We start from the raw sequence: 19,521 nt of genomic DNA, 5'->3' as shown, positions 1-19,521 counted from the left end.
GGTGGGAGGATGGCTTGAGCCTGGGAGGCGGAGGCTGCAGCGAGCTGTGATCGCACCACTGCATTCCAGCCTGAGCAACAGACAGAGTGAGACCCTGTTTAAAAAAAAAAAAAAGATATGCTAGCAGGAACCCACATTTATTGAATCTTCTTAGACACAGGAAGCGTCTAAAGCATTTTACACAACTTGAATCATTTAATCCTCACATCGATCCTAAATGAAAGAATTGTCATGAATTCCGTTTTATAGATGGAGAAACTAAGGCACAGAGAGATGGAGGGGAGCAAGGTTTGAACGCACACCCCCTGGTTCAGGGCAATGCCCTCAATCACCCTGCCATCTTGCTGTGCTGGCTGCATAACTTTCCTTCCCTCAACACCTCCCACCTCCCCATCTTGGTCTGCACTAGTTCTTTCTTCCCTCCCTCTTTCCTCCCCTATCCCGGTCTCAAGTATTTCTTCCACATTCTGAGTGGCCTGGGGTAAGCTTTCTCTCTCTGTCTCTGGCCCTCAGTTTTCCCATCTGAGGCTGGGGGATTGGACTGGATTATCTTCAGGTTTTTCCCTGACTACTCTAATTTTCAGCTCCTTATCAGTTTGTGATTCTTTTATTTGCTGATTTGTTTTCTAGTCTGCCAGCCCACCCTACTGTGAGCTACTGAGCAGTGAGCTCCCTCTTTCTGTTCACCACATCTCCCTGGAGCCTGGCACTGTGCCCGGCACTTAGTAGGCCCTCAATAAATATTTGTAGATGAAGAAAGGAGGGGATGAGGGCGATCGTACTCAGTTTTCTAAAGCCAGCTCCTGCACTCTCTCCCCCGCCCCTCTTCTTTTCTCAGCTCTTCCCCCTCCCCGCTTCCCTCCCGCCCTCTCACCTCCCAGGGCCCACTCCGGCCCTCCATCCGGCCTGCATTTTTCCGGGTTTGATATCATTTTTTCCACTCTCCCGGCTGCTGCCGGCCGCCTCTGCCAACTTTCCACAGCTAGAGCCCCTCCCCCTGACCGCAGGCCGGAGACAGCTTGGGGTGGGGGAAGATCTTCCTTCTCTTCCCTTCCCCGGGCTGGGGTTGGGGTGTGGGATTGAGTGCCATCCGTCCCCGTTGGAAGGCTGGGGTGCGGGGAGTTGCGGCTGGAGGACGCGGCTGGCTGGCTGGCGGGTGCTGCCGTCTTTCTCTGCACCGCTTACCCCGGGACTGGCGTCTGGGCTGGTTGGGGGAAGGGATGTCCGGCGTCAGGGACACGATGGTCATAACAGTTTACGTCTTGTTTTCTTCTCAAAGCCGTGACACCCCATCCTTTCGGGCTGGAAACTCCTGACCTGATCCCCAACACCCAGTCCTGACCCCAGCCAGGCTGGACGCCTCACCACCTCCTTCCTCCCGCACAGCCAAAGGGAGACCCAGGAGGAGGCTGGGCCCTGGGGTGTAGTCCTCCCTGGCTGGGTGACTCTGGCATGCTCATCTCCCCTCCCTAGGCTTGTTTCTGCCTTCGAGAAATGAGTGAGTTGGATTAAACTGGGGTCCATCCCGGGGATTAATGGATTGAGTTTCATAGAGTTCCTGCCCCAACCTCGTTTAAATTGGATGTGAAATTATGTTTTTAAATTCGTTTTCCCAAGATTCTACAGGGTTTTGTATCATCTTTAAAGAGGACAATGGATATGTTGGTCACTAGAGTCTGACAAGCCTGGGCTGGAATCCCGGCAACTTCGCGCGCGTATAGCAGCTGTATGATCTTGGGTGAGCCTTCGGTGTCCTGTGCCTCAGTTTACTAATGAGCAAAATGGGGTTAATCGTAACACCCTTCTCCCAGGTGTTGAGAGGATTAATTGTTGCGACAGCTTAGTACACAGCTCCCAATAAACGCCAGCAATTCTATTGCCAGGATGAGTACTGAGGTTCTTCCAGACATGTGAATCTAGAACGTAAAAAATGGGTTAATGAGAAAGTAGCTGGTCACGAACTGTGGTTGTGATCCACTGTCGGGAGAAGGGCCTGAGCACAAAATTGGTCCAAGTACTTTATTGATCGGCCCTGACGCCCAGGCCGGCAGGCTAAACCAGTCAGTCTACAGTGAAGTGTAGATGGGAGGGCAGTAGGTGGAGACGCCTGGAAGAGCCAAGACAGAGATGTCTGGGCATTCAGATGGGACATCCTTCTGGTCTGGTTTATTGTGAGGGTTTCTGAGGGTTGGCCAGAGCCCAGGGACAAGGAAGATTTTTTACAAAAAGACACCCACCACGTAAAAAACTACTTTGTGCCCAGCATGGGGCTTCGGCCCCATCATCTGTCTGTTCATCTCTTTCCCGGGGTCCCCCAGGCTTGGATCTGGGGGATGCTCAGGCCATCAGGGCCGCAGGCAAGCAAGACACATGATGCACACTCCAGGTAACGGCGCCTTTGCCCCGCAGTGGCGTCTGTGGAACCCATAATGCACCTCAGAGACCCCGCCAACTCTCACAAGGGCGGGCGGCTTCAGAGCACGGCCAGATTGTGGCAGGACTTGGAGCGGGCCTTGAGTGCCCGGCGGCGTGCGCTGCGGGCTGTCAGACGTGCTAGGAAGCGACGAGCGCGCTGCGCCAAGCTGGCCTGCCGTCGGGGTGCTGGGGGCTCCTCCGCCGCACTGTCCTGGCGGCGCAAGCGCAGTTGGCGCACCACGCCCTCGAAGAGCTCAGCCACATTGTGCTGCAGCGTGGCGGAGGTCTCGATGAATTTACAGTCGAACACCACAGCGCAGGCGCGGCCCTCTGAGGGGGCGGAGCCCGGCGAGCAGGGGTGGAGCCATAACCGGAAGGCGGAGAAAAAGGTAGGAAAAGATGTGTTCAGTCTTGATTGGAAGAAATATTTCCTGTGCCCATACCTCGTGTTGCTGCCTGGGGACTCAGATAAATCAGACTGGTCTTTGAGGGAAGACAGAGAGGCTGGGGCCAGGGAGGGGTCAGGTTGAATGCCAGGTAGATGGTCTAATTTGCTGTGGATCGGAATTACCTGGAGGAGCTTGTTAAAATGCAGATTCCTGGACCCACCCTCAGAGTTTCTGATTCTGTAGGTTTGGGTTGAGGTCTGGAAATCTGTGCTTTAACAAAATCTCCTGGGGCTTATGTTGCAGTTTTTTTTTTTTTTTTTTTTTTTTTTTTTTGATGTCTGTTCACAAAGCTTACGGTCTTCCACCTCCAGGATGCCACTGGGCCCGAGTTCTAGTCTTCAGGGGCTGGTGACTGTGAAACTGGCTTTTCCTTTCTAGGTCTCAGTTTACATATTTTTTAGATTTTACTCTGTGAGTAAGACCATTTAAAAATTGTTATGGGCCCCATCTGATATGTCAAACTTATTAAAATATTCCCCATCCCATTGTAAATACAATCCATATATGACATTTAAAGTTTTAGTTTGTAGTTGCTTGCTGGCAAAATATGTTTTGCAGACAATTGAATTTCACAATTAAAGCTTTGTGAAATTTAAATTTCTAATTTTTTTCACTATATTTTGGAGCCAGTAATGGTTCTTTTCAGTTCTCAAATGTAAGCCCTTGAAAGGCCTGTAGGCACCGGGCCTATCATCCTGGTGGATGAAGTGTCTCTGATTAAGGGGCTAGGGGAGCCACAGAGGAAATTACTATTATTATTTTTTTGAGACAGAGTCTCATTCTGTTGCCCAGGCTGGAGTACAGTGGCGTGGTCTTGGCTCACTGCAACCTCTGCCTCCTGGGTTTAAGTACTTCAACTACAAAAACACTAATGACCCCAGCACGTAAATCTAATTTGATCATAAAAATAATTAACCACTCCCTTATTGATCTGCCCACCCCATCCAACATCTCCATATGATGAAATTTCGGCTCTCTCCTAGCAACTTGTTTAATCTTGCAAATTATCACTGGATAATGATATCTCATGCATTAGCTGCCCAAGTAGCTGGGATTACTGGTGTGCACCCCTATGCCTGGCTAATTTTTGTATTTTTAGTAAAGATGGGGTTTCACCATGTTGGCCAGGTTGGTCTTGAACTCCTGACCTCAAGTGATCCACTTGTCTCAGTCTTCCAAAGTGCTGGGATTATAGGCGTTAGCCACTGGGCCTGGCCAGAATTTTTTTAAAAAAAGAGTTAAAATTATTTTTTATTTTTTTAGAGAGAGGGTCTTGCTGTGTTGCCAAAGCTGGTCTCAAACTCCTGGGCTCAAGTAAGTCCTCCCGCCTTAGCCTCCCAAAGTGCTAGGATTATAGTTGTGAGCCACCATGCCCCACCACAAACACGAATTTTTAAGAAGTACAAATTCAGCTCTGGTCTTAGAAAATTCTGGCAGCTGGCAAGGAGGAATAATTGAGAAGTGGGAGGACTGGAGAAGGTGGAGATGCCAGGATAGCACAGAGACTGTAGGCAGAGAGGGAAGGGAATGTGGGATTAATGGAGGTCGCCTGACAGGACTTGGGGACTGGTTTGGGGGTGGTGAGTGGGAGACAAGAATGGTTCCTAGCTTTCAGGCTTAGGCAAGTGGCTGCAGGGTAGGGGCAGCTTGGCAGGGTCAGTCACTGAGATGAAGAGTGCTGGAGAAGCAGCCATTACAGCGGGGCCCAGGGGAAGAGGAGGGGGTGGGATGGAGGGCTCACCTTCCACAGAGACTTCTCGGCAGCGGGCCAAGTCCGCCTTGTTGCCCACGAGGATGATGGGCACATGGTCTGCCTGATGTGTGCGCCGCAGCTGGATGCGGAGCTCAGAGGCACTCTCAAAGCTGCCTCGGTCTGCGATGGAGTATACGATGACATAGGCACTGCCCCCCTGTAGGCATGACTCCTGGCTCCAGCTTTTTTCCTGCAGGAGAGGGACCCAAGGCCATCCTCAGAGGGTATCTAGGCCCTGGCTGAGGAAGGTAGAGCTAGGATGTTCTAATGGTTGGGATGAGGCTGAGGTTTATAGTTTGGACAGGTGTGGGGGGACAAATTCTGCCATAATTCCCCGTGTCACCTTGGGAAAATTGGTGATCCTTTCTGAGCCTCAGTTTCTCTCCTTGAAAATTTAGGCTAATGACACTACCTCACATAATTCTCTCACTCACTGACACTTTTGCAGGCTGGGTACTGGAGGCAAATTCACTTGGTTCCGGTTCCTGCTAAAGAGGGTTCTGCCTTGACCTGTTTAGCTCTTTTGTCTTGTTTCTGAGGAGGGTTTAGCCTTGCCAGAGGGTTCTTTATGCCTTGTGAAATCCAGAATGAAGAGAAAAAAGGAAGAGAGAGAGAAGTGAGGACAGGAGGTTGACTTCAGAGGGAAGGCATTTTTCAGGACAGTTTTGAAGACAGAGGTGAAGGAGCAACTGTAAAGTGTAAGTTCACAAGGGGATGAGAGGGGCAAGGGACACTTTAAGAAGTGGCTTCCTTTCAAGTTGTTTGACCAAGAAAAAGAAAGAACTGCAGTGCTTTTGATATTTTGGATGGTGATCTTTTGTTAGGGACAGCCCTCCAAGACTGGACTACCTGGGTAGTAACTTTATAAGTGTTGAATAAGACACACTTTCTGCCCTCCAAAAGCTCATGGTCTGGAAGAGAGCTTATGGAAATGGGGAGTTACAGTGTAGTGTGAAAGTACCAGTAAGAGGCATGTGCAAGTGGCTGGAGGAGTGGGGTGGGGAGGCCAGAACAACCCCACCTGGAAGAGTGTGCAAGGGCTTCACAGGGGACTGGCGAATGGGGTTAGGAAGGAGGGGCAGGCCAAGCAGGAGAGAAGAGGAACAGTCAGAGCTAAGGCCTGAAGTGAGAAAGACTGAGTGTGGTTGTGAGGTAGTGAAGAAGCCAGAAATATTCTTTCATTTTTCTTTTTCTTGAGATGGAGCCCCACTCTGTCTCCCAGGCTGGAGTGCAGTGACACGATCTTGGCTCACTGCAACCTCCACCTCCCGGGTTCAAGTGATTCTCCTGCCTCGGCTTCCTGAGTAGCTGCGATGACAGGCGCCTGCCACCATGCCTGGCTAATTTTTGTGTTTTTGGTAGAGACCTTGAGAAAATTTTCTCCTCTTTTCTGGCCTTTTATTTTCCAACCAGTAAAATTAGGAAACTGAACCAGTTTTGCTGGTCAGTGACTGTGAAGAGAGGTCTCAAAGAGGGTCCAGGCAGTAGCAGCATTATCGAAATAAGTATCCATCCTTTCCATTTGTGCACTACATGGTACTCTGATATCAGAGAGGCTGAATCTGACAGAATTGGGTGGGCCTTAGGACCTTAGTGTACCAGGCTGGCTGACCATCAGGCCACTTGGAGTGTATTAAAAATCAAATTATCGGCTGGGGGCGGTGGCTCATGCCTGTAATCCCAGCACTCTGGGAGGCCGAGGCGGGCGGATCACCTGAGGGAGAGAGTTTGAGACTGGCCTGACCAACATGGAGAAACCCATCTCTACTAAAAATATAAAATTAGCCAGGTGCGGTAGTGCATGCCTGTAATCCCAGCTACTCGGGAGGCTGAGGCAGGAGAATCACTTGAAACTGGGAGGCAGAGGTTGGGGTGAGCAGAGATCATGCCACTGCACTCCAGCCTAGGCAACAAGAGCAAAACTCTGTCTCAAAAAAAAAATAAATAAATAAATAAATAAATAAAAATCAAATTATCAGGCCTCACCCTGGCCCTCGTCCTCAGCCTGGGCAACAGAGCGAGACTCCCTCTCAAAAAAGATAGATAGATAGATAGATAGATAGATAGATAGATAGATAGATAGATACTAGAGCCCCACGTTTAGAGCTTCTTATTCTTTTTTTTTCTTTTCTTTGAGATGGAGTCTCACCCTGTCACCTAGGCTGGAGTACAGTGTCATGGTCTCGGCTCACTGCAACCTCCACCTCCCAGGTTCAAGCTATTCTGCCTCAGCCTCTGGAGTAGCTGGGACTATAGGCGCCCGCCACCACGCCCAGCTATTTTTGTATTTTTAGTAGAGGCGGTTTCACCACCTTAGCCAGGCTGGTCTTGAACTCCTGACCTCAGGTGATCTGCCCACCTCAGCCTCCCAAAGTGTTGGGATTACAAGTGTGAGCCACCGTGCCCAGCTGAGAATCTATATTTTTAATCACACTCTGAATGAGTTCATACCCACAAATCCATGCACCAACTGGCTTTTGTGATCTTGACACACAGCAAATCCTCCAAAAATATTTGTGCAATGAATGAATGAATGGTCAAGACTCACTTTCTCATTCTAGAGATGGGGAAAACTAAGACCCAGAGGAAGAAACCTGTTCATACTCAAGGTTGAGAACCCACATCTGTCTGACTCGAGCTGGGTGTGGAGTTCCAGTTCCTGCCTTCTTGTCTAGTATCCTTTCTCCCCTGTTTCCTGAGTGGGACTCCCAGTCTGATCACCCATCTTAACTTGCTGGACACTGCCCCATAGCATTCTCAGCTGCATCTGAAAAGTAGACCCTCTCACCAGCCTGTGAGGTCCACGAGGCCAGGGGGCATGTCTGCCTTATTCATCTCTATGTCTCCAAGGTCCTGGTCCACGATAGACACCCAGCAAGTATTTCTGAATGAATGAAGGAGCGAATGACTGAAACCTCAGCTGAAGGTTCAGAAGGTGATGCTCTTGAGGGGGAGGAGAGTCATAAGACGAGGACTCTTATGCAGTCCTAATGCATAAGAACACAGCCTTGGCGGGCCATGGTGGCTCACGCCTGTAATCCCGGCACTTTGGGAGGCCAAGGTGGGTGGATCACCTGAGGTCAGGAGTTCAAGACCATCCTGACCAACATGATGAAACCCTGTCTCTACTAAAAATACAAAAATTAGCTGGGCATGGTGATAGGCACCTGTAATTCTAACTACTCGGGAGGCTGAGACAGGAGAATCGCTTGACCCTGGGAAGCGGAGGTTGCAGTGAGCCGAGATGGTGCCACTGCACTCCAGCCTGGGCAACAAGAGTGAAACTCCGTCTAAAAAAAAAAAGAATAAGATCTACAAAGATTTTGTAGATCTGGGTTTGAATCTCACTTGCTATTTGAGAGCTTTGGACACATTATTATTACTATTTAACCGCTGTGGTCTTTGGTTTCCTCATCAGTAGAATGGGAATTAGAAGACTCACCATTTAGTTTTTGAGACAGAACCTTGCTCTGTCGCCCAGGCTGGAGTGCAGTGGCGTGATCTCAGCTCACTGCAATCTCCACCTCCCGGGTTCAAGCGATTCTCCTGCCTCAGCCTCCCAAGTAGCTGGGACTACAGGCCCATGCCACCACACCTGGCTAATTTTTGTATTTTTAGTAGAGGTGGGGTTTTGCCATGTTGGCCAGGCTGGTCTCAAATTGCTGACCTCAGGTGATCCACCTGTCTCGGCCTCCCAAAGTTCTGGGATTACAGTCCTGAGCCACTGCACCAGGCCCAGTTTTTGTTTTGATTGAATTCACAGAACATGTCTAGTGCTTAGCATAGGGGCTGACACTTAGGAAGTTGGCACTCCATGAATGTCAGGTACTGTTATAAGAGTCATCGTCATTATTATGCTCATTTGGCCCCGGGTTTTCTTTTATGCTTGTTAGAAGGAGAGCTGTCAACCATTGTCAATCACCCACCAGTGTCCCCCTAAGCCCCACCCTGAGGGCAGGGTCTCCCTCAGTTTTAGGGGAGCAGCCTATCCCTTAGAGAGATGGGATCCCAGGTGATTTTAGATCCTTCTCTTTGCTTTGGTGTTTTTCCTCAAAGTTCTACAATGAGCATGTATTACCCAAGTAGCAAAAGAAAAGAAAACACAAACAAGATAAAATCATAATAGGGACATGTTCCTGCCTACTGCTCTCTTCCTGCTCTGGTTTCTTTTTTCTCCAGCTACCAAGTCATAATTCCTAAGAGTTATCATTTACAATTCTTCACCCCTATTCAGCAGTTTTTCATGCTTTAAACTGGGCTTACCTCTGAAATTGCATAAGAACTTTAAAAAACCAGCTGATGAGGAAGGCAGGAATGGTTAACCCATTTATCAGATGAGAAAACTGAAGCTTGGGGTGGTTAAGTCAATTGCACAAAACTACATAACTAGTAAGAAAAAGAAACGGGGTTCAGCCTTAGGCATTTTGGGGCCAAATCCAGCGTTCCTTCTGCACAATGTGGGTGGGAGGGGTGGGATGAGGATGGAAATAATGATGGGGAGATCTGCAGGTGGAGAAGCACATTCTGAGATGGCTAATAGGAGGGGATTGTGGAGTGAGAAAAGGGGTCAGGGTCATAAAGGTCTTCTGTTTGGGATTGGAAGACTGCTTAGGAGCTGTGGGTTTTGGGGGAGGGTGCTGAGGATGGCTCTTGCTCACACCTGATCTGTAGTGTCCCAGGAGGGGACAGGAAAGAGTCTAATATTAGGCTCAGCACCCCTCTCCCCAAATTCTGCTTGCAGTGCCATACCAGTTTCTCGGCCTCCCAGGTGTCCATGACCACCAGCGTGGTGTCTTCTCCATCCACCGTGAGGGTCCTCTCATATACATCTTCTGCAACTGAGGGAAGAGCTGGATCTCAGGGAGGAGGGGCAAGCCTGAGAGAGTGTGGTGTTCGCTACCTCCCCATTTCTGGTCACATCACCCCCTCCACTTGTCCTCAGAAGCGCTTATCACACTTGTTTGATGCTTGTCTCTCCTGGTAGGAACCCATGTTTCCCCAGGTGCCATAGTACCTGGTGCATAGTAGGTGCCAGAAAGATTTGATTGATTCCCCAGGTGCCATAGTACCTGGCACATAGTAGGTGCCAGAAAGATTTGATTGATTGAATGAAGGTGGGGTGGTGGGGTTAAAGCTGGGCTAGGAATTCTCCCAGGCCTGCTCTGTCTGACTTAGTGCGTGCTTCAGGCAGGTCATGTTATCCTCTCTTGACCTCAGTCTCCCTATCTGTAACACATATGGGTTCTCACTCTTGAGGCTGGGGGAGAGAAGTCAAGACTAGAGAAGAGTCTGGCTAGATGTCCCTGTCTTTTCTCTGCATTTAATCAACCCCCTTCCGCCACTCACCCTATGTCCTTTTGGTCAGTCCTTCAGGAGCCTACCTTCATCTCTTCTATCTTCCCTGTATCCCACCACCCTGCACCCCTGACACTCTTAGCTCACTGCAGTTCTTGGGAATAAAGCACCCCAGGGCCCAGAACTTGGGGTCTGGGAGTCTCCCTTCTGCAAAGGATCTTAGTTTTGCTGTAGATCATGGTGACCATGGATGGGTGTCTATGGGACTGGGAGAATCTGAGAGTCAGAGGAGTTGGGGAGGGGAGTTTCTGAGCTGGGTGGAAGTCCACCATTTCTTCACATGGAATTCAGAATTGCCACCCATATGACATAGAAATGAATTATATACTTCTTGTTCATGGGAAGTTGGCAAAATTCTTGTTCTATTCAATAATTTCCCTCCCCTTGACCATTGTGCAGGCTGTGCCATGTACAACTTTGGAGGGTAAGGGGGCATCGTTCATGTCATAGTCTAAGTGAACGATGCCCCTTAGAGTTGAACAGTGCATGACTTGTACAACTGTTCTTGGCAGCCCTGTGCCCCTGGTGACAGGGCTTTCGCTCCTTTGGCCACATCCCAGCCCAGCCCATATGGCCCCTACCTCCCAGCTGTTCATGGAGGTCCCTCTCTTGCTTCCCTGCAAAGAGGCTGGCCAGGCTAGTCTTCCCCACTCCAGGATCTCCAAGTAGCACCACACGGTAGAGGGCCTCCCAGGAGCCTTCAGAGTCGCTGGATTCAGAAGACCAATCATCTGGGGCAGGTGAAGGTTTCTGGGTGGGAGGGTTGAGGGAGGCTGATTGACCCAGCCGGGGATGCTGGGATTGAGTGGAAGGCACTGTGCTCAGGAGGCCAGGCTGGCGGCCCCGTGGGGACAGGGGCAGTGGGGTGCTGGCTCGCCGGTGCAGAGGGGTCTTTGCTTCCTGTCCGGTGTTGAGTGTCATCTTTGGTAGGGGGGTTTTACTTCTTCCTTCCTTCCTTCTGAAAGAAGGGGGAATTGGTTGTCAGTCAATTGCTTTAGACTGCTTCTTTCTATAGCGTCCTGATGAGCTGCTGAGATGGCTTCTTCCAGATCCCCCTCTTGTTCAGATGGGAGTAGGAAGTGCCTCAGCTTCTTGGGGCGGAAAGCTCCTAGGCTTTCTGGCCTCAGGCTCTGAGTAAACCTGGATGCGGCTGGAAGGAGTGAGTGTGCAGGCTGTGAACACACAGACACACACACCCAGAGGCCATTCCCTCGCCTTAAGGATGATGACAGGCAGGCAGGCAGAGGGGCAGTAGTGAGGTGGGATGTCCTCACATGCACACTCCCCATTCCGTGTACATGGACCTGCCCTTCCCACAGAACATGAGGCCCTGGCTCTGAAAGGCATCCAAATTGTCCCCCTCCTCCCCTTCCCCACCGCTCTCTTTCACAGGTTCTGGGTTGGGAGTGCAGTTTCAGGTGCCCCCGCCGCAAGGGTAGGGGTTACTTAACTTTGGATGCCCAATTTCACGGGGTCTGAGGAGGAAGAGGCAGGAGAGTGGGTTGGAACTACAGAAGGGCGAGGGGGGTATAGGGGTAACCCGACTGTAACCCGAGTGCCCTGGTGCCATGGGAACCGCGTGTCTGACCCGCCCCCTGTGTGAAAAATTCAGGAGCGGCTGGCGCTACGGCCTCTAACTGCTTTTGGGGACGGGAGCTGCGGCCGGCCAGGCCCCAGGTTAGGTGACAGGACAGGGTCCTGGCAGGGGACGGGGAGGGCAGACCACAGGGCCCGGGAACGCTGTTCCATTCCTGGAGTCTGGGTCCGAGCTTTCCCAGCCGTTATCCTGGGTGTGAATCCCCCATCCTGGGGCTGGAGGGGTCTTTGTCCAGGACTATCCAGCCCTCCGGGTCACAGGTCTGAAGACCCTCACCCTCGGGACGCGGTTTCGAAGCCCCCCTACTCCTGCCAACGCTGCCGAATTCCCCTTCAATCGCCTGGAGAACTCTGCTCCAACTTGAGCGAGTTGGCGGCGCGTAGCGCAGGGCTTTACCTCGGCGTGGGAGGGGTCCAGGGTCCCTCGCAGCTCCAGCGGCTGGATGCTCCAGGCTGTACCACCCGCCTCCGCACGCAGCCCCTCAGGCCAATTCCCCTCCCCGCCGCCTGGGCCCGGGGAGGAGCCGCGACCCCGCCCCATCCAGCCCCGCCCCATTAGGGCAGCCCCGGGGTCCCCGCCCTAAGGCCCTGGCCGCTCAGTGACTTTTCTGAAAGTGCAGAGCTCAGCTGACTCGCTTCTGCCAGCCCTATGCACTGGGTGAGGGTGGCAGACGAGAGAGGAAAGATGGGGGCTTTGGATTCCTGGGTCTGGAGCTCCATCTGCGTCCACATCTGTCCACTCCATCAAGGGGATGCACCAACACATTAGCCCCCAGAAAAACCACTTGGGGAACTTGCTAAATATTCAGGTCCCACCTTCCAAGAGAGGTGGATTCCACAGTGCTGGGAGAGGGGTTCCGGAATCTGCGTTTTAAACAAGCGCCCCAAGTGATCCTGATGCAGACGGTTCATGGACCTCACTTTAAGAAACTCTGCTCTGGATGAAGAATTAATTTTGGGAGGTGGCTTGGAGGAAGAGAGAGCTCAGAAAGTCTGCACTGAAGAATTCTGAAAATCTTATTTTGGCATCATTCATTCATTCACTCACCAACTGAGGCTTAGCTGGGCCTGGGCCTGAGGCCTCTGCCATTCTCTCTACTGTTTCTATCACTCATGGCTTAAAAAAAAAAGCTCCCAGGTATGGAGGAGGAGGAAAGAGATCACTGGTGATGTTGGCTATCCAAGGGGCCAGGATCCAGACTCTTTGACTGGGGTGCCTCCCTTTAGGTCTTGAGAAATTGGGGTGTGTACGTGTGTGGAGCCATGGAGGCCAGGCTGCACCTGTGGGTGGGGCTCATTGTCATGGCTGAGGGGACGCAGGTGTTCAGCTTGGAATAACTCCCACAGCAGCTGAACAGACTGGCTCAGCCCCCACAGGTCTTGGAGCTGATGCAGAACCCCCTCGTGCCTGGCTTCTTTCCGTGGAGTGGCCCTCTAAGCTTACCTTTCTAACTTGCAAGATGGGCCGTGAGTGGTGCGGCACCCTTCATTGTCTGGGAGTGAGGTGACTTGGCTTTTAGTTTCATCTCTGCAGCACAATTGCTGTGTGACCTTAGGCAAGTCAACTCCCCTCTTTGGGTTTCAGTTCCTTTATTTAAAACTATAATCTGAACAGCTTACACTCTTGCTAAAAACTTTTGGTTGTCTATAATACAAAAGTGTGAACTTGGCATTCAAGCCCCATCATATTCTCTGCAGAATCATTTCAACCTCTCCTCCCAGGAAAACCCTTGCTTGGCTCATACCCTACTCTTTTAGGCACGTTCTGTTCTTTCTGGGATACCTTTTCCCCTACTCATCTTTCATGATGCAATTTAGATTCCTGTGTACCAGACACTGTTCTAAGCTCTGCACTAATATTACCTCAGGGGTTCTCAAACTTTGGTGGTGTGTTAGAACCACCTGGAGGGCTTGTTAAGCCACATTTCGCCAGGACCCACCAATACTCTCATCTATGACTAGTGATCTAACAAATGACCAGAGAGTTAACATGTGACCAGTGTTAGTGAATCTGTGGTCTAACTTGTGACCAGTGGTCAACCTGTGACCCATGGGCTGCTCTGTGACCTGTGGTCTTCCTCTGCTTAGAGAGAGGTGAATTCAGTAGGTTCGGGGTAGGCCTAAAGAACTGGCATTTCTAACAAGTCCCAGGTGTTGCTACTGCTTGCTGCTCTGGGAACCACACTATAGGAGCCACTGTATTACTTCATTTAATCCCCTAAACGAGATAGGTAGCTATTACTGTCTATGACATGGGTACTATTACTCTTCCCATTTTAGAGTAGGCCTGCATACATGCTGGTCACTTGGCCTTGTAAGGGATACTAGTCATCATTTCATAGACAATAGTCTGAGGCTCAGAGAGGTTAAGTGACTTGTCTGATGTCTCTCAGCAGTTAGGGGTAGATGTGGGGATTGAACTAGGTCTCTCTTAAGTCAAAGTTTTTTCCACTCTCTTAGGTGGGGAAGATGTCTAGTTTCTGACCCTAGACAATGCCTCAGAAAATTCTACCTCCCAGCTTCTGAGCTCAGCGGGCTCCGGAGGGTGTGGCTGACCAGTTCCCACGTAGCTGGCTGAGATCCCAAGCAGCCTGGGGACTACATGGCCTCATACTCCCACTTAGGCCTGCTGCCCACAGCAATGCCTTTATCTGCAGCTCAATAAAGGCTGGGCTGGAAGCAGCGAGGCCCAGCATGCTCGGGTCTCTCCTCTTGTGTTCTCTCCAGCAGCCTCCCCAGGAGCCCCATGGCCATGACACAGCTGCTTCTGCTCCTTGTGGCTCTCCTGGTTCTGGGTCATGTGCCACCAGGTAGCAACATTGTGTGCATGTGTGTGTGTCTGTACGTGTGTGCACGTGAAAATGAGGACTAGACTCTTAGGTCCTGGAGGACAGAGGGGCCTCTACCAGCATTTAAGTTCTGGCCCCACCACTGACTTGGTGGGCAACTTAGAGCAAGTTGCTAAATCAGCCTGCACCTCAGTTTCCTAATCTATAAAATGGGATTCTCTCAATAAATATTCATTTATGTTATGATTGTTGTGAAATCATAACAGTGAAAGACATCTAGCAGTGAAAGAAAAGAAGGTCCTTGCTTTCATGCAGCTGATATTTTAGTTGGTAGAGATAGAAAATAAGCGGATAAACATATGTTGGGTGGTGATAAGTGCTAAGAAGAGGAAAGGCAAGGGAAGGGGTTAGAATGGTGTGTGCATGGAGAAGGGCGGGGATGGGAAGACTGATGAGGATGGATAGGGAAGGTCTCTAATAAGATTTGTTTCTTTTTCTTTTTTTGAAATGGAGTTTCATTCTTGTTGCCCAGGCTAGAGTGCAATGGCATGATCTCAGCTCACTGCAACCTCTGCCTCCCGGGTTCAAGTGATTCTCCTGCCTCAGCCTCCCGAGTAGCTGGGATTACAGGCATGTGCCACCATGCCTGGCTAATTTTTGTATTTTTAGTAGAGACGGGGTTTCACCATGTTGGTCAGGCTGGTCTAGATCTCCTGACCTCAGGTGATCCACCTGCCTCGGCCTCCCAAAGTGCTAGGATTATAGACATGAGCCACCATGCCCGGCCTAGAGTTTTTTCTTTTGTAAAACTTATTTTGGAAGATTTCACATATACATGAAAGTAGAGAGAATAACATAAATAAACAAGGTGAGTTTTAAATATTTTTATTATGGGAAAATTTAAACTTATTCAGAAATAGAGAATACTGTAACAGCATGAGTTTTTAAAAGAAACTTCTTTATTTGACTTTTAAATCTGTATAGAGATGGAGTCTCACTATGTTGCCCAGGCTAGTCTCAAACTCTTGGCCTCAAGCAATCCTCCAGCTTTGGCCTCCCAAAGTTCTGGGATTACAGGCATGAGCCCAGCCAGAAACTTTGGTATTTAGGAAAATTTCAACCAGAAATAAGAAATAAATAGTATAAAGAACCCCTATTACCCATCACCCAACCTCAACAATTACCAATTTGAACCAATCCTGTTTTATTATTCACTTCCCCCTCCTCTCCTGTAAATTATTTTGAAGTGCATTCCAGCGATCTTGTTTTATATAAAGTGGGTTTGAACCGAGGTCTTTTTTTTTGAAATGGAGTCTCGCTTCTTGCCCAGGCTGGAGTGCAGTGACGCCATCTCAGCTCACTGCAAGCTCCGCCTCCCAGGTTCACACCATTCTCCTGCCTCAGCCTCCCGAGTAGCTGGGACTACAGGAGCTCGCCACCATGCCCGGCTAATTTTTTTTGTATTTTTATAAAGACGGGGTTTCACCATGTTAGCCAAGATGGTCTCGATCTCCTGACCTCGTGATCTGCCTGCCTCAGCCTCCCAAAGTGCTGGGATTACAGGTGTGAGCCACTGCGCCCGACCTGAACAGAGGTCTTAATAAGGTGAAAATACCAGAGAAGATCGTGCCAGGCAGAGGGAGCAGCAAGGGCCGAGGCTCTGAGGCAGGGTAATGGATGTGTTTGAACAGCAGCAAGGAGGCTGGTGTGGCTTGGGGAGGGAGCACAAAGAAATTGGTGGGAGACAGAGTGAAAGATATGAGGAAGAGAGAGCAGATCGTGCAGGAGAAAGGAACTGCTTCTGGATATTGGGGTGATTGGGAAGTTCAAATGCGATGGTGTGTTAAGAGTATTTCTTGGCTGGGTGTGGTGGTTCATACTTGTAAATCCTAGCACTTTGGGAGGCCAAGGCAGGAGGATCACTTGAGCCCAGGACTTCGAGACCAGCCTGGGCAACATAGGGAGACCCCATCTCTACAAAAAATAAAAGGATTAGTTGGGTGTAGTGGTGTGCACCTGTAGTCCTAGCTATTTAGGAGGCTGAGGTGGAAGGATTGCTTGAGCCTAGGAAGTAGAGGCTACAGTGAGCCAAGATTGCACTACTGCACTCCAGCCTGGGCAACAGAGTAAGACCTTGTCTCAAAAAAAAAAAAAAAAAAAATTATTATAGAAAGTGTCCTCACCTGGGAGCTAACGTCTTGGGTTCCGGTTCCAGACCCACCACTTAGTGGCTATGGGAGCTTGGGCAAGTTCATTCCTCTTTACTGGTAAGTGAGAGGATTTACCTAGAATGGGTCCTGGTTGTTCCAGCAATCTAAGCTGTCATACTGATAATCTTGCCTCCTATTTATTGAGCATTTACTATGTGCCAGGCACTGTGCTAATGTGATCCTTATCTGTGCTCTGAAGGAGAGTTGTACAGATGAAGAACTGAGGCCAGGGTCACTCAATGGGAAATGACTGAGCTGGGATTTGGACCCAGGAGGTCTGAGCTGGCTTCACACCGCACTGTTAGCAATTATACTACACACTGTCTTCGGGGGTGTATTCTTTGCCTCATGGAAATTTTGAGGCCAGCACTGTATCATTCTAAGGTTCTCTACCTTAGCAAGAGGGAAGTATGGACTGCTCAGCAGGCTGAATAAAACCTGCAGATATGCCTAAGGCATCATTTGAGGATTACATGGGATGTATTTTAATCCACAGAGATGCAGGGAAGCCTTTCCCCTCTACCTCCCATTCAGTGCTAGTTCTTCTGGGCTGCTTGCTCTCTGCTTGTCTGAGGTTGTATGTCTAGAAATGTCATTTCACAGTCAAGCTTGTCTACATGGTCCTAGTCTCCCCTCACTTCCCACATCAGTTTTAACTGACCATCACAGTACCCTCATCATTTCCAATGTGGCAGTTACCACAGAATCTATTTCTTGTATTTATTTGCTTGTTTTTTAACTGTCTTCCTTGATGCTGGAAGCTCCTTGAGGGCAGGGACCATGACCATATTGTTCACTGTAGTACTTCTAGTGCTCCGTGTTTACTGAGTGAATAAATGAAGGACAGGCTCCATCCCATGTTGTGACCAAAGACCCCTGGAGGGAGCAAAGGACCTATTCCCCAAAGCCTTACCTTTTCCATGGCCCATGGTTGGAAATTCCTTCACTAAAACCTAACATTTAACAAGTCCCTATGTGTCAGGGGCAGTTTGTGTAATGGGTGTGGACTCTGGAGCCGGATTGCTTGGGTTTGAGTCCTAGTTCTGCTCCTGAATGGCGGTATGACCTTGGATAAGGTTATATTTTATATTTAATTTTTCTTTTTTTTTTTGAGATGGAGTCTTACTTTGTTGCCAAGGCTGCAGTGCAGCTCGGCTCACTGCAGCCTCCGCCTCCGCCTCCCGGGTTCAAGCGATTCTCCTGCCTCAGCCCCCCAAGTGGCTGGGATTACAGGCGCCTGCCACCATGCCTGGCTAATTTTTATATTTCTAGTAGAGATGGGGTTTCGCCATGTTGGCCTGGCTGGTCTTGAACTCCTGACCTCAGGTGATCCACCCGCCTCAGCCTCCCGAGTGCTGGGATTACAGGCGTGAGCCACTGTGCCCAGCTAGAGAAGGTTATTAACCTCACTGAGCCTCAGTTTCCTTACCTGTATAGTAGGGATTGTAGTGAGACTATAATCGTATAGTGTTATGAAAAGTGCTTATGTGTACCTGGTGTGTTGTTTCACCTGGTCAAGAAATTAGTCTCTATTTATTTATTTGAGATGGAGTCTCCCTCTGTCACCCAGGCTGGAGTGCAGTGGCACAATCGTGGCTCATTGCAATCTCCTCCTCCTGGGTTCAAGCGATTATCCTGCCTCAGTCTCCTGTGTAGCTGGGACTAAAGGCACGTGACAACACACCCGGCTAATTTTTCTATTTTTGGTAGAGAAGGAGTTTTGCCATGTTGGCCAGGCTGGTCTCAAACTCCTGACCTCGGGTGATCTGCCTGCCTCAGCCTCCCAAAGTGCTGGGATTACAGGTGTAAGCCACCGTGCCTGGCCTTAGTCTGCAATTTGTAACTAATGGTCTAACCTATGACATGTGGTCTAACCTAAATTGTAATCAATACTCTCATCTATGACTAGTGATCTAACAAATGACCAGAGAGCTAACTTGTGACCAGTGTTAGTGAATCTGTGGCCTAACTTGTGACCAGTGGTCTAACCTGTGACCCCTGGGCTGCTCTGTGACCTATGGTCTTCCTCTGCTTAGGGAGAAGTGAATTCAAACGGTGCTGGAAGGGCCAAGGGGCCTGCCGAACTTACTGCACAAGGCAAGAAACTTACATGCACCTGTGCCCGGATGCGTCCCTGTGCTGTCTCTCCTATGCATTGAAACCTCCGCGGGTCCCCAAGAGTGAATATGAGTAGCTGGTTCTTGCTGTCCAATAAAACACAGGCTACCAGTTGTCTCTTCTTTCTGTTTGCTCGCCTGTGCTCCTCTCCCCCCAGGGGTGGGGGATAGGTCTAGGATGTGGGAGAAATGGTCTGTGGAAGGAAGTGAGGGACCTGAGGAGAGTGGGCGCTAATGACCATTGTAAATGGTTCCAGTCCTGGCCACTTCACTTTCTCTCTGTCCAACTCCGGAAAAGTTACTGAACCTCTGAAAGTCTCCTCAACCATAAAATGGGAATAATTATAATATCAGGAGATTAGCACTTTATAGAAGAAACGAAAGAAGAAAGGTAGAGTTAATAATAACAAGAGTTAATAATATAGTTGATAATAATGGTGAATAATAGTAGAGTCAAAAATAAGCTTCTGAAATTCAGAATGAGATGGCACATTTGGCTTGAGAGGCAGGCCCCACTGAGAGTGAAAGGGTTTTCCTATGTTCCTTGATAGGGTATCCTAACGACTTAGGGGTGAAGCTAAGACCAACAGACTAGATACTTTTCTGAAAATTAAACTGCCATTTTCACACACAAACCGCCATTTTCCTCCCAGTGTTCAAACAGACCCTCATCTAAGCATACATCCAACTTCCTAAGTCATTAGGATACACCCAAAAAGCCAAAGAGACTAGCCAATTCTAGGGTGGAAGATTCCCCAAAATACCTCACAGATCAGGCCCACAAGCCCAGAGAGGGAAAGTGACTTGTCGAAGGCCGTACAGTTCCGGAGTGACATG

The 19,521-nt window shown here is 49.6% G+C and overlaps 2 protein-coding genes and 1 long non-coding RNA gene across 4 annotated transcripts; 2 read left to right on the top strand and 1 right to left on the bottom strand.

The window, feature by feature from the left end:
- The first annotated feature begins 973 nt into the window (after positions 1 to 973).
- On the top strand, positions 974 to 2,509 carry LOC115892953. 2 transcript variants are annotated; one of them, XR_004052913.1, is made up of 3 exons: positions 974 to 1,498; positions 1,618 to 1,738; positions 2,410 to 2,509. It is a non-coding gene; the product is annotated as an uncharacterized LOC115892953 (long non-coding RNA). The 2 variants fall into 2 exon arrangements; XR_004052912.1 differs by lacking the exon at positions 2,410 to 2,509 and having other exon boundaries at positions 974 to 1,156; positions 1,280 to 1,498; positions 1,618 to 2,013.
- REM1 (RRAD and GEM like GTPase 1) lies at positions 1,995 to 12,087 on the bottom strand. The gene is made up of 5 exons (XM_010352805.2): positions 11,966 to 12,087; positions 10,554 to 10,930; positions 9,367 to 9,455; positions 4,606 to 4,807; positions 1,995 to 2,745 (listed from the first exon to the last, which is right to left on the bottom strand). Exons 2-5 carry the CDS (start codon positions 10,891 to 10,893, stop codon positions 2,474 to 2,476), a joined length of 903 nt encoding a protein of 300 aa, XP_010351107.1. The 5' UTR covers positions 10,894 to 10,930; positions 11,966 to 12,087; the 3' UTR covers positions 1,995 to 2,473.
- Positions 12,088 to 14,285: 2,198 nt separating this feature from the next.
- Positions 14,286 to 18,761, top strand: DEFB124 (defensin beta 124). The gene is made up of 2 exons (XM_010352806.2): positions 14,286 to 14,378; positions 18,604 to 18,761. The coding sequence occupies exons 1-2, from the start codon at positions 14,315 to 14,317 to the stop codon at positions 18,759 to 18,761; spliced, it is 222 nt and encodes a 73-aa protein (XP_010351108.2). The 5' UTR covers positions 14,286 to 14,314.
- Positions 18,762 to 19,521: the final 760 nt, after the last annotated feature.

This window comes from Rhinopithecus roxellana, chromosome 13, assembly GCF_007565055.1.
Source record: "Rhinopithecus roxellana isolate Shanxi Qingling chromosome 13, ASM756505v1, whole genome shotgun sequence".
Lineage (NCBI taxonomy): Eukaryota > Metazoa > Chordata > Mammalia > Primates > Cercopithecidae > Rhinopithecus > Rhinopithecus roxellana.
This window is presented reverse-complemented; position numbering and strand designations above follow the sequence as displayed.

What these genes read in the sequence shown, in the direction of transcription:
- DEFB124 (XM_010352806.2), top strand. Translation starts at nt 14,315, where the DNA reads ATGGCCATGACACAGCTGCTTCTGCTCCTTGTGGCTCTCCTGGTTCTG. An exon ending in TCTGGGTCATGTGCCACCAG is followed by an intron (nt 14,379 to 18,603) that starts GTAGCAACATTG and finishes TCCTCTGCTTAG; the next exon opens with GGAGAAGTGAATTCAAACGG.
- REM1 (XM_010352805.2), bottom strand. Translation starts at nt 10,893, where the DNA reads ATGACACTCAACACCGGACAGGAAGCAAAGACCCCTCTGCACCGGCGA. An exon ending in CCTGGGAGGCCGAGAAACTG is followed by an intron (nt 4,808 to 9,366) that starts GTATGGCACTGC and finishes CCTCTCCTGCAG; the next exon opens with GAAAAAAGCTGGAGCCAGGA. An exon ending in CCGAGAAGTCTCTGTGGAAG is followed by an intron (nt 2,746 to 4,605) that starts GTGAGCCCTCCA and finishes CCGCCCCCTCAG; the next exon opens with AGGGCCGCGCCTGCGCTGTG.